Consider the following 12,996-nt stretch of genomic DNA (forward strand, 5'->3'; position numbering starts at 1 on the left):
AGGGGCCCCTGGAAGACCAATTAGGCCTGAGATTCCCGTGGGCCTGGAGGCCAAGGGTGACCGTGGCCCTGGGGAGGGCACTGAGGCTAGAAAGCAGTAGCTGAGACTACCCTGGGATGTGGTACAGAGAACCTACTAATAGGCTGCATCTAGGAGGACCTGGGAAGACTCAAGGCCCTCTGCTGGGCAGATGAGGACCCTTTACTGATGGAGGAAAATCTGGACAGCTGGGAGTCCCTTCATGGCTTCATGGCATGGTCAGTGTGAGATACCTGTGAGACCTCCAAGTGTTGACACTGATTAGGTGTTTGGAGGTAAGAGGCCAGCAACTGGGGCGGAAGTTTAAATATGACAGTCAGCAACATGAAGATGATAAGAGAAGCTGTTTTTACATTTTTTTGAGTAAATAATACATATACATGGTACCAGATTTTAAAATACAACATAAGTTGTGAAAGTCCCCTTGCCTCTGCTCCCAGACATCAGTCAGCCACCCTCCCAGGGCTGCACTATCCCCAGGGCAGTCATACTCCACATCTCACTTGGTTTTTACTTACTAATATAGCTTGGACACTGATCCATGCCCATGTACACAGGACTGCCTCACTTTTTGCAAAGGCTGTCTCACTTCTTTAACCCATTCCGACAGGACTACATGTAGGTTACTTGTAATTTCCATTTATTTCACATGATGGACAGCATCACCCTTACAACATCCTGAGTATGCATATGCCAGGAATAAGTCCCACAAATAAAGCTGCTGGGTCAAAAGGTTTACATACATTTATACTTTGATAGAATTTCAAGTTGCTCTTTTTACATCATTCTTAATAGCAGGGCCTGGTGCCTGCAATCCCCTACCCACAACCCAGGAAGACACTAGCTCAAAGTCACCTCCACAGGAGGGAGAAACCTTATCACATAAGGTATAAAAAAATCTCACATGTTGGGCCGGGCGCGGTGGCTCACGCCTGTAATCCCAGCACTTTGGGAGGCCGAGGTGGGTGGATCACGAGGTCAACAGATCGAGACCATCCTGGTCAACATGGTGAAACCCCGTCTCTACTAAAAATACAAAAAATTAGCTGGGCATGGTGGCGCGTGCCTGTAATCCCAGCTACTCAGGAGGCTGAGATAGGAGAATTGCTTGAACCCAGGAGGTGGAGGTTGCAGTGAGCCGAGATCGCGCCATTGCACTCCAGCCTGGGTGACAAGAGCGAAACTCCGTCTCAAAAAGAAAATAAATAAATAAATAAATAAAATCTCACATGTTAAAGAGTCATTTCCATTTTCTTTCTGAGCAGTTCAGATTCTTAGTCAGTTTTCTATTAGACTCTGTCTTATCAATTTGAAAAAATCTGCCCTTTTTTTAATGAGGAATTTCCCCACTTTTGATTTTGTATTGCTTTTTTGTCATGCAGAAATTTGTCTTTTTTTAAGTGTAGTCAAGTGCAGTAGTGAGAAGCAGAAAGAGTAGAACATGCATCAGTTACTGTGAATAATCAACTGAGGTAACTTGCTGCCTTCGGACCAGCCTATCTTCGTTTTCAGTGTTGTCAAATTTATCATTTACTTGCCTCTGAGTTTTGTGTCAAACTTAGAAAGGCTTTTTCCTTCTGATATTATTCAGAAAACATTTCCCCATATTTTCCTTTAGTGTTTTTATTGCTGAATCTTTCCTATTTAAAACTGTTGATCCACCTGGAATTTATTTTGGCATAAGGTACAAAGCAAGGGTCCAACCTTCTAGATGGCAACTCTGTCATCTTGCCTCCTTCCTCTAATTTTTTTTTTTGAGATGAAGTCTCACTCTACTGCCCAAGGTGGAGTGCAGTAACGTGATCTCCGCTCACTGCACCTCACTAGCTCCACTGCCGGGGTTCAAGCAATTCTCCTGCCTCAGCCTCCTGAGTAGCTGGGACTACAGGCACATGCCACCATGCCCAGCTAATTTTTGTATTTTTAGTAGAGATGGGGTTTCACAAGTTGGCCAGGATGGTCTTGAACTCCTGACCTCGTGATCCCCCTGCCTTGGCCTCCCAAAGTGCTAGGATTACAGGTGTGAGTCACCGTGCCTGGTCTCTAATTTTTGAGGCCATATTTATCACATAGGGCAGTGATAGTCTCATTACTTTTGTTTTCAACAATTTCCTGGCCACTGATTGCTTTTTACATTTGATTTTTAGAATCAAGTTTCTGTAATTGCCCCAAATAAACCCTCTTGGTATTTTGGGGGGGTATGTTAAACATCTAGGTTAATGTAGAGAGAAACGGCATTTTTATAATGGGCACAGTGAACCTTTTTATCTGTCCAGTCATCCTCTGGGTCTATTTGGAGGTCTTACAAGTCATCTTCCTATAGACCTGGCACATATTTGTTACATTTATTCCCAGACATTTTACTCCATGCATGGCCAAGCCCTTGGGGCACTTTCCCATGCTCTTTGTAGAGGTCTGGCTGGCTCTCCTAGACTTTCAGGACTGTGCTAGTGCTTGCACTTCTGCCTGGTTCTTCTGCTGGCACCTCTGGAACTACATTGGCAGCAGTGAAGATGGCAATATTTCAAGCACCTCACGCCATGAGCAGGGTGTGGGGTGCTTGGATTGACACAGATTTTTATTAAGAAAGAAGGGGCTGGGCACAGTAGCTCACACCTGTAATACCAGCACTTTGGGAGGCCAAGGTGGGCAGATCACCTGAGGTCAGGAGTTCAAGACTAGCCTGGCCAACATGGTGAAACCCCATCTCTACTAAAAATACAAAATTAGCTAGGTGTAGTGGCACGTGCCTGTAGTCCCAGCTACTCAGGAGGCTGAGACAGGAGAATCACTTGAACCCAGGAGGTGGAGGCTGCAGTGAGCTGAGATCGTGCCACTGCACTCCAGCCTGGGTGACAGAGTGAGACTCTGTCTCAAAAAAAAAGAAAAAAACTAGGCCAGGCATGGTGGCTCATGCCTGTAATCGCAGCACTGTGGGAGGCTGAGATGGGCGGATCACAAAGTCAGCAGATCAAGACCATCCTAGCTAACACAGTGAAACCCTATCTCTACTAAAAATACAAAAAATTAGCTGGGCATGATGGCACATGCCTGTAGTCCCAGCTATTTGGGAGGCTGAGGCAGGAGAACCACTTGAACCCGGGAGGCACAGGTTGTGGTGAGCTGAGATCAGCCATTGCACTCCAGCCTGAGTGACAGAGCAAGACTCCATCTCACAAAAAAAAAAAGAAAAGAAAAAATAATCTTATAATCCTTTGGGACGTTGAGGTAGGAGGACTACAGGCATGCACCACCATGCCTGGCTAATTTTTTATAATTTTAGTAGAGACAGTGTTTCCTCACGTTGGTCAGGCTGGTCTCGAACTCCCAACTTCAGGCGATCTGCCTGCCTTGGCCTCCCAAAGTGCTGGGATTACAGGCCACCACACCTGGCCTTCATTTTAATTTTTTTAGAGACAGGGTCTTGCTACGTTGCTCAGGCTGGACTTAAACTCCTGTGCTCAAGTGATCCTCCCACCTCAGCATCCCAAGTAGCTGGGACTAAAGGTGCTCGCCATGACACGTGGCTCAATTATAAATTTTCTTAGATTATGATAGTATTATAGGCATGTCAGTGAATCTCCTCATCCTTAGAGAGGTGAACTGAAGTTGTTAGAGATAAATTGTCATGATAGCTATAACTTACTCTGATGTAAATATGCAACATGTTAACTGATGAATTTAAGCTAAGGGTACGGATGTTTGCTTTCAACTTTTCTGTAGGATTTAACCTTTCAACATAAAAATCAGAGAAAAAAGAGCCGAAAAGAAAAATAAAATATATAGCCACTCCTTTTTATTTTCTTTTTTACCAAAAATTTTACCAAATATAATTCTTTAAACATTCATTTTTGGCTCACTGCAGCCTCAACCTCCTAGGCTCAAGTGATGCTTCTGTCTCAGCCTATAGGCATGCACCACCATGCAACACAGAGTGAGACTTTGTCTCAAAAAAAAAAAAAGTAGGCCAGGCATGATGGTTCACATCTATAATCCCATGTCCACAATTCTAGCACTTTGGGAGGCTGAGGTAGGAGAACTGCTTGAGTCCAGGAGTTTCAGACCAGCCTGGGAAACATAGTAAGATCCTTTATCTACAAATAATGTTTTTAAAAAACTGGCCAGGCATGGTGGTGCATGCCTATAGTCCCAGCTACTTGGGAGGCTGAGACAGAAGCATTGCTTGAGCCCAGAAAGTGGAGGCTGCAGTGAGCCACGATGGTGCCCCCAAACTCTAGCCCGGGTGACAAAGTGAAATCCTGTCTCAAAAAACAAAACAAACAAACAAAAAAAACAGAAAATAACAAATTTTAGCAAGGATGTGGAGAAACTATAACCCTTGTGCACTGTTGGTGAGAATGCAAAATGGTGCAACTGCTATGTTCCTCAGGAAATTATCAATAGAATGACACAGCAATCCCACTTCTGAAAAAGAAAAAGAACTAAAAGCATAGTCTCAGATATTTGCACACCCATGTTCATAGCAGCATTATTCACAACAGCTGAGAGATAGAAGCAAACCAAATATCCACTGATAGGTGAACGGATAAACAAAATGTGGTATATCCATACAATGGCACACTATTCAGCCTTAAAAATGAAGAAATCAGGCCGGGCGCGGTGGCTCAAGCCTGTAATCCCAGCACTTTGGGAGGCCGAGGCGGGTGGATCACGAGGTCAAGAGATCGAGACCATCCTGGTCAACATGGTGAAACCCCGTCTCTACTAATACAAAAAATTAGCTGGGCATGGTGGCGCGTGCCTGTAATCCCAGCTACTCAGGAGGCTGAGGCAGGAGAATTGCCTGAACCCAGGAGGCGGAGGTTGCGGTGAGCCGAGATCGCGCCATTGCACTCCAGCCTGGGTATCAAGAGCGAAACTCCGTCTCAAAAAAAAAAAAAAAAAAAAAGAAGAAATCATGTCACATGTTGTAACACAAATGAAGCTTAAAAACATGATAAAATGAAATAAGCAAGTCATAAAAGAGCTAATGCTGTATAATTCTACTTAGAATAGCTTAATTCATAGAGACAGAAAGTAGAATGTAACGGCCAGGGCCTAGATGTAAAGGAGAAAAAGGAATTGTGGTTTAGTGGGTACAGAGTTTCAGATTTGTAAGATAAAGTTCTGGGTCAGGCACGGTGGCTAACATCTGTAATCCCAGCAATTTGGAATGCCAAGGCAGGCGGATCACCTGAAGTCAGGAGTTTAAGACCAGACTGACCAACATGACGAAACCCCGTCTCTACTAAAAATACAAAAATTAGCCGGGTGTGGTGGCGCCCACCTGTAGTCCTAGCTACTCGGGAGGCTGAGGCAGGAGAATTACTTGAACCCAGGAGGTGGAGGTTGCAGTAGGTAGAGATCGCACCACTGCACTGCAGCCTGGGTGACAGAGCAAGACACTGTCTCAAAAAAAAAAAAAAGATGCCAGGCTCGGTGGCTCACATCTATAATCCCAGCACTTTGGGAGGCCGAGGCGGGTGGATCACGAGGTCAGGTCAGGAGTTAAAGACCAGCCTGGCCAAGACAGTGAAACCCTGTCTCTAATAAAAATACAAAAATTAGCTGGGCGTGGTGGCAGGTGCCTGTAATTCCAATTACTCAGGAGGCTGAGGCAGAGAACTGCTTCAACCTGGGAGGTGGAGGTTGCAGTGAGCCAATACAGCACCACTGCACTCCAGCCTGGGTGACAGAGTGAGACTGTCTCAAAAAAAAATAAAAAAATACACACACACACACACACAATTAGCCTAGAAAATAATTGAGTTTGGGGTGGGTTCTGTGGTTTAATGAATTTACGCCAAACATTTTTTAAGATGTTTGGCTGGTCCTAAGGTAGTTATCTCAGTTGATTTTTTAAGATGTTTGGCTGGTCCAAAAGTGGTTATCTCAGTTGATTGTTCAGTGTCAGTAACAGATCCTTGTTCTTCTCTTTCCCCTCTTCTCACTACTGCACTTGACTAGTCTAAAAAATAATAATAATACATAAAAATAGGCTAGGCGCAGTGACTTACGCCTATAATCCCAGCACTTTGGGAGGCCGAGGTGGGTGGATCACTTGAGGTCAGAAGTTCAAGACCAGCCTGGCCAACATAGTGAAAAGCCTGTCTCTATCAAAAATTACAAAAATCAGCCAGGCGTGATGGCATGCACCTGTAGTCCCAGCTACTCAGGAAGTTGAGGTGGAAGAATCGTTTGAACCGGGGAAGTAGAGGTTGCAGTGACCCAGGATCGTACCACTGCACTCCAGCCTAGATGACAGAGTGAGACTCCGTCTCAAAAAAGTAAAATAATACATAAAAAAGGGCCAGGCGCAGTGGCTCACATCCGTAATCCCAGCACTTTGGGAGACCGAGGTGGATGGATCACAAGGTCAGGAGTTCGAGACCAGCCTAGCCAACATGGTGAAACCCCATCTCTACTAAAAATCCAAAAATTAGCTGGGCATGGTGGCACACGCCTGTAGTCCCATCTGCTCAGGAGGATGAGGCAAGAGAATTGCTTGAACGCAGGAGGCAGAGGTTGTAGTGAGTCGAGATCATGTCATTACACTCCAGCCTGGGTGACAGAGAGAGACTCTATCTCAAAAAAATAAATAAAAATTTAAAAATTTAAAATAAATAAAAAATAAAAATATTCAATTTTGTCTCTTCTGGGTCATTGTAGTCAGAAAAAAAGATTTTCAATGTTAAATGTCAGAGCTTTTTGGGTTTCAGAGTTGTGGACTAGTATTTATTTTTTAAAAAAATGTATGGATACTTTGTTTACACAGGCAAGGGAAAAGAAAAAGAAAAAAAAAAGAAAAAAGAAAAATGTATGGATACATAGGAATATTTAAAAACTGGTTACCATGGGATGAGGGGCAGGGAGCTAGGAGGGCAGGTGCTGGGTATCCTTTTCCATCTCTTCAAAAGGTTGTTTTTTTTTTTTTGGAAACAGAGTCTCTCACTCTGTCGCCCAAGCTGGACTACAGTGGCACCATCTTGGCTTGGCTCACTGCAGCCTCGACCTCTGGGCTCAAGAAATTCTCTCACCTCAGCCTTCCAAGTAGTGGGGACTACAGGTGTATACCACCATGCCCAGCTAATTTTTGTATTTTTTGTAGAGTTAGGGTTTTGCCATGTTGCTTAGGCTAATCTCGAACTCTGGGACTGCGGTGATCAGCCCACCTCAGCCTCCCAAAGTGCTGGGGTTACAGGTGTGAGCCACTCTGCCCAGAAAAGTTTTTTGGTTTTTGTTTTTGAGAGACAGGCTCTTACTATGATGTTCAAGCTGCAGTGCAGTGACATGATCTCGCTACTCATCAGCATTGGAGTTTTGACCTGGTCCATTTTCAACCTGGGCCGGTTCACCCCTCTTTAGGCAACCCTGCACCAGGAAGGTGATCATTTTGATGCCAAATTGAGTGTGGACACCCCATTGTCATGGCACACTGCAGTCCAAATGTCCTGGGCTCAAGAGGGGCTGAGAGGGTGAGTCCAGGGGATCCCATAGGCTTCGCAGCCTCAGGCCATTCTCTCCTGCACAGGTCCTAAGCCCCCTGCAGTGGGCCCTTAGCTCCCCTCCCCTACCTACTGTCCTGTATTTTATCTTAATGCTTATTAAAGGTCTCAGCTGAATTTCCCTGGTGAACTGAAAGAACTCTGCTGCCTCTGGACACATCTGCACCAAGCCACTACTGGGTCACATTCTTTAAAAACTCTTTCTGGAGACAGAAGGCACTTAAACCATACATATTTTGCTTGACAGTTCCTAACTTAAAAAAGAGAGAGAGGGAAAGAGAGAGAGTGAGAGAGAACTACAACCAAGCCTTGAAGACAAAATGATCAAACAGAATCGGAGCTAGAATGGAACACCTCAGGCTTGGAGTCCCATGACAACCTTGCTGGGGACCATGAGTGGCCCTCAATCCTTCTCAGCCTCATGCCACATATGTGAAATAAGGGTGGTGACACCCACCTCCTCAAGTGCAGAGCAGTGCAGACAATGGGGGAAACAGTGTACTGATCTGCTATCTGTGCACAGAAATGTATTCATTTAAGTCACAAGTATTGTTTGAATATGTGAAAACCACATTAGACGCTAGGGATAAGAGACAGATTACAGCCCAGTGGACAAGACAGATAAGCCAGAGGTTTCTCACACTGTGCCAAGTGTTGGGATGGGGTCACAATGGAAGTCATAAGAAACCCCAGAGGGGCCACAGAGCTCAGTAGGAGGGCCAGAGGCTAACACCTGACGGATGAGAGGCGTTAGCCAGAAAATGGATGCCTAGGGAAGGAGTTGACTATAAACATCACGCGGCTATGCAGATAATGCATGGACAGCAATAATTACCCAGACTTGGGCTTTAGCACCCACAGGGTGCCAGAGAAGTGAAAGGGCTTATGTGGACCTTCCAACCTTCTAGCTGGCATTATGAGAAGTGGTGGTACTGAAAGACTTCAGGATAAAGCATCATGTCTTAAGAAAAGGTAAGCGTAGGCTGGGCACAGTGGCTTACACCTATAATCCCAGCACTTCAAAAGGCCGAGGCAGGCAGATCACCTGAGGTCAGGAGATTGAGACCAGCCTGGCCAACAGGGCGAAACCCCATCTCTACTAAAAATACAAAATTAGCTGGGCATGGTGATGTGCACCTGTAGTCCCAAATTATTCGGGAGGCTGAGACAGGGGAATCTCTTAAACTCCTGTCTAGGCGGAGGCAGAGGCTGCAGTGAGCCAAGATCACGCCACTACACTCCAGCCTGGACAACAGAGCAAGACTCCATCTCAAAAACAAAGAAAAAGAAAAAGAAAAGTGAGTGTGTATAAAGAAAGGAAATATAGCAAAGTGTTAACAGTTGGTAGGCCAAGCATGGTGGCTCATGCCTGTAATCCCAGAACTTTGAGAGGCCAAGGCAGGCATATCACCTGAGGTCAGGAGCTCGAGACTAGCCTGGCCAACATGGCAAAACCCCGTCTCTACTAAAAATACAAAAATTAGCTCAGCGTGGTGGCAGGTGCCTGTAATCCCAGCTCCTTGGGAGGCTGAGGCAAGAGAATGACTTCAACCTGGGAGGCGGAGGCTGCAGTGAGCGGAGATCATGCCATTGCACTCCAGCCTGGGGGACAAGAGCGAGCCTTCATCTCAAAAAAAGAAAAAAAAATTGGTATTTGGCTATTCATTATACTATTCTTTAGAATTTTCCATAGATTTGAAAATTTCCAAAATGAAAATGTTGGGAGTAGGAATGGAAGCCAGAGTAATACAGAAAGAAAACCTGTTTTACACCAAGACATTGCACTTGCAGCAAAAAATTCATTTTACAAAATGCAGTATTAAAAATACAGCCAAGCATTTGGGAAGGGGAGGGGACAGCAGGGCAGGGCAGGGCAGGGGAGAGCAGGGCAGGGCAGGGCAGTGTAGGGCAGAGCAGGGCAGGGGAAGGGAGGGGAGGGGAGGGGATGGGATGGGATGGGATGGGAGAAGGAAAGAAAGGGGAAGGAAAGGAGAAAGGAAAGGGGAAAGCGAAGAGGAAAGGAAAGGGGAGAGGAAAGAAGAGAGGAAAGAGGAGAGGAAGGAAAGAAGAGTAGAGAGAAGAGAAGAGGGAAAGGAAAGATAAAAGGAGAGGAAAGGGGAGAGGAATGGGAGAAGGGAAGGGAGGGGAGACTAGAGGAGAGGAGACATGAGAGGAGGGGGAGAGGAGAGGAGAGGAGAAGAAAGAGAGAGAGAGAGAGTGAGAGAGAGAGAGAGAGAGCAAGAAAGAAGCCAAGCCAAACCCAAGAGACTGGATGGCTGAAAGAAAAATGAACTCTAAGACCCCTTCAGCCTCTCATACTTGTTGACTAAGTCATCACCACAAGGAGTGGAGGAGGCTCTGAGGTGAGCAGGAGACCAGCCGCTGTCACCACCAGTACCTTTACCAGCAGAGCCAGGATTATCTGTGTTATTATTCTAACAAACAATTCTAGTGAACTCACCTGAAGTAATCGCAGGACGCAGCCAGCAGGATGCGATGGGCCTCGATGTGTCTGCCCTCTACCACCAGCACAACATCGAAGAGGATCCCGCTGTCCCGGAGAGCTAGCAGCCCTCGGAGCAGGGCCTGGGAGTGCTGTGCACTTCGGTAGGTGTTGTTCACGCAGTGTGGGTGGGAGGGCTGTGCAGGCAACTTGCAGAGCTGGGTGAACTCCTGCTCCTCCGCCATCCTGACAGCCACAAGATCCCTTACCACTGCGGCCTGTCAGCTGACAAAACAGAAAGGGGACGGGGTGAGCAGGTAGGCATCAGCCCCACCACATACGGACTGGCTAGCTCTGTGGCTCCCCTTGCTCCTGTGCCTCCCTCAAGCTCATTTGTTTTCCCTCTGATCCCAAATCCCCTAATTCCCTCTCCCCTCCCACCTCTGGTCCAACTTCCTGATGGCCTTCTTCCTGATGACCTGTGTCCCATCCTGCCCAAGACCCTTCATCCCATTTTATGTTCTTCAGCATCAAAGTCGAACAGAAGGGTTTGGGGAAACAGACTGACCTGGGTTGGAGCCCCACTTCACAGAGACTTACAACATAACCAACCTGAGCCTGGAGTTCCCCAACTGTAAAAAGAGAAATAAAAGTACCCATCCCATTGGGGTATTCTAAAATTGGTAAAACAATAAATATAAAGCATAAGCACACGCCAGGTTCTCAAGAGTTCTTCTTCCCTCCCATTGAGAATGAATAAAATTAGGTTCTTCCCATAGTAATGGTTGCATAAAAATGGCAAGACCTGAGTAGGGTCGGGAGACAGAGCCAGGAGTCTGGGAGGTGGGTGCCAAGGGGTGATATTTCCAGGGCCTACTTCCTTTTACTGAGATTCTGAGAGTCAAGCTCAGTAACTTTGATTGAACCTGATGCATTTAAATTCATCTGCACTGCCTTCTAAATTAAAGGTTACCTCCTAATAATTGAGTCAGTACACTCAAAAACTGCAAACTGATTTGAATAGGTGCCTCAGAAACCTAACCAGTAAAACAAACCTACTGCAAATGCATTTTTGCCATGCACCAACCAAAAGCGACTGTAGACAGCCAGCAGCTCAGGTCAGGGAGTGGCTAGTTCCACACTGCAAGGCATGGCCAAGCTGTAGGCTCTGTAGGTACAGTACAGTCAGCTACAAGATATGAACATCTGTCTTCTTCACCTCACTTCATTCCTTCCTCTCCCTAAAATATGTTTATTCTCCAATTACCTCCAGTCATGCATCACTTAACGTTGGGGATACATTCTGAGACATGCATTGCTGGAGGCAATTTCCTCATTGTATGAATATCACAGGGTACATCTATACAAATCTAGATGGTAGAAACTACTCTACACCTAGGCCATAAGGTAGAGCGAATTGCTCCCATGCTACATACTTGTACAGCATGTTACTGTAGTTCTGAACGAAAAAACCACAAACTGTTTTTCCTCTCCTAACACAACAACCAATACAGAAGACTTTTAACCAAATGTGTGAGAGTTTTTCCCCACCAACAAGCAAGCAATCAATTCTGCCGGATACCAACTGGGTGTCCTCTAATTCACCAGTCCCCAAGCTTTTTGGCACTAGGGACCAGTTTTGTAGAAGAGAATTTTTCCCAGGGGTGGGGGAATGGTTTTGGGATGAAACTGTTTCACCTCAGATTATCAGGCATTAGTTAGATTCTCATAAGGAATGCACAATCTGGACCCCTCACATGCACGGTTCACAATAGGGTTTGTGCTCGTGTGAGAATCTGATGCCACCACTGATCTGACAGGAGGCGGAGCTCAGGAGGTAAGGCTGGCTCACCCTCCAGTCACCTCCTGCTGTGCGGCCTGGTTCCTAACCAGCCACAGACTGGTACAGGTCTGAGGCGTGGGGGTTGGGGACCCCTGCTCCAATTCAGCTCTAAAACTATCTAACTGGTGACAGTGTCAGATCCCACAGGTTGTTTCACCTGTGCTTCTGACCAACAGGCTATACATTAGGGCTCCCACGACCCCCTTCTTGGGTTCAATTAATTTGTTAGAGCAACTCACAGAACTCGGGAAAATACTTATGCTTACTGGTTTGTTATAAAGGGTATTACAAAAGACACAGATGAAGAGACGCATGGGGCCAAGCACGTGGGAAGTGGTGCAGAGACTCCAGGCCCTCTCCAGGAACACCACCCTTTAGAAGTCTCCATGCATTCAACTATCCAGAAGTTTTCCAAACCCAGTCATTTTGAATTTTTATGGAAGCTTCATTATGTAGGCATGATTGATTAAATCACTGGCCATTGGTGAGGAACTTAATCTTCAGTCCCTCTCCCCTCTCCAGAGGTTGAGAGGTGAGGCTGAAAGTCCCAACCCTCTTAACCTGCCTTGGCCTTTCCTGTGACCAGCCCCCATCCTGAAGCTACATAGGGGTTGCTGACCAGCATACAAAAAGGCATCACTTTGGATGCCTTTTTAAAATCCAAAGATTTTAGAAATTGTATGCCAAGAAATGAGACAAGACCAAATATATATTGCACAATATCACAGTACTGAATACTATAGGCAATTGTAACACAATAGTATTTGTGCATGTCAACATAGACAAGGTATAGTAAAAATATGGGACCATCATCCTTCATGTGGTCCAGTGTGTCACTGACTGAAACGTCAATGTGTGGCCCATGATCATATATTTTTAAAACAAAAAATGGCCAGGGATGGTGGCTCACCCCTGTAATCCCAGCACTTTGGGAGGCCAAGGTGGGCAGATCACCTGAGGTCAGGGGTTCAAGGCCAGCCTGACCAATATGGAGAATCCCATCTCCACAGAAAATACAAAATCAGCCAAGTGTGGTGGCGCGCGCCTGTAATCCCAGCTACTCAGGAGACTGAGGCAGGAGAATCCCTTGAACCTGGGAGGCAGAGGTTGCAGTGAGCTGAGATCACGCCATTGCACTCTGGCTTGGGCAACAAGAGTGAAACTCC

At 46.0% G+C, this 12,996-nt stretch overlaps 1 protein-coding gene across 3 annotated transcripts in view; it reads right to left on the reverse strand.

Annotated features, from left to right (window-relative positions):
* KLHL22 (kelch like family member 22) overlaps positions 1-12,996 on the reverse strand; it is a 46,922-nt gene that overhangs the window by 29,426 nt on the left and 4,500 nt on the right. For all 3 annotated transcript variants that reach the window (XM_064362846.1, XM_064362847.1, XM_064362845.1), the window contains exon 2: positions 10,006-10,272. In XM_064362846.1, coding sequence (XP_064218916.1) covers positions 10,006-10,232 — 227 coding nt within the window. In that variant the 5' untranslated portion in view covers positions 10,233-10,272. The remainder of the gene's footprint in view (positions 1-10,005; positions 10,273-12,996) is intronic.

Source organism: Aotus nancymaae, unplaced genomic scaffold, assembly GCF_030222135.1.
Source record: "Aotus nancymaae isolate 86718 unplaced genomic scaffold, 86718_ANA_hifiasm-v0.15.2.pri h1tg000049l, whole genome shotgun sequence".
Classification (NCBI taxonomy): domain Eukaryota; kingdom Metazoa; phylum Chordata; class Mammalia; order Primates; family Aotidae; genus Aotus; species Aotus nancymaae.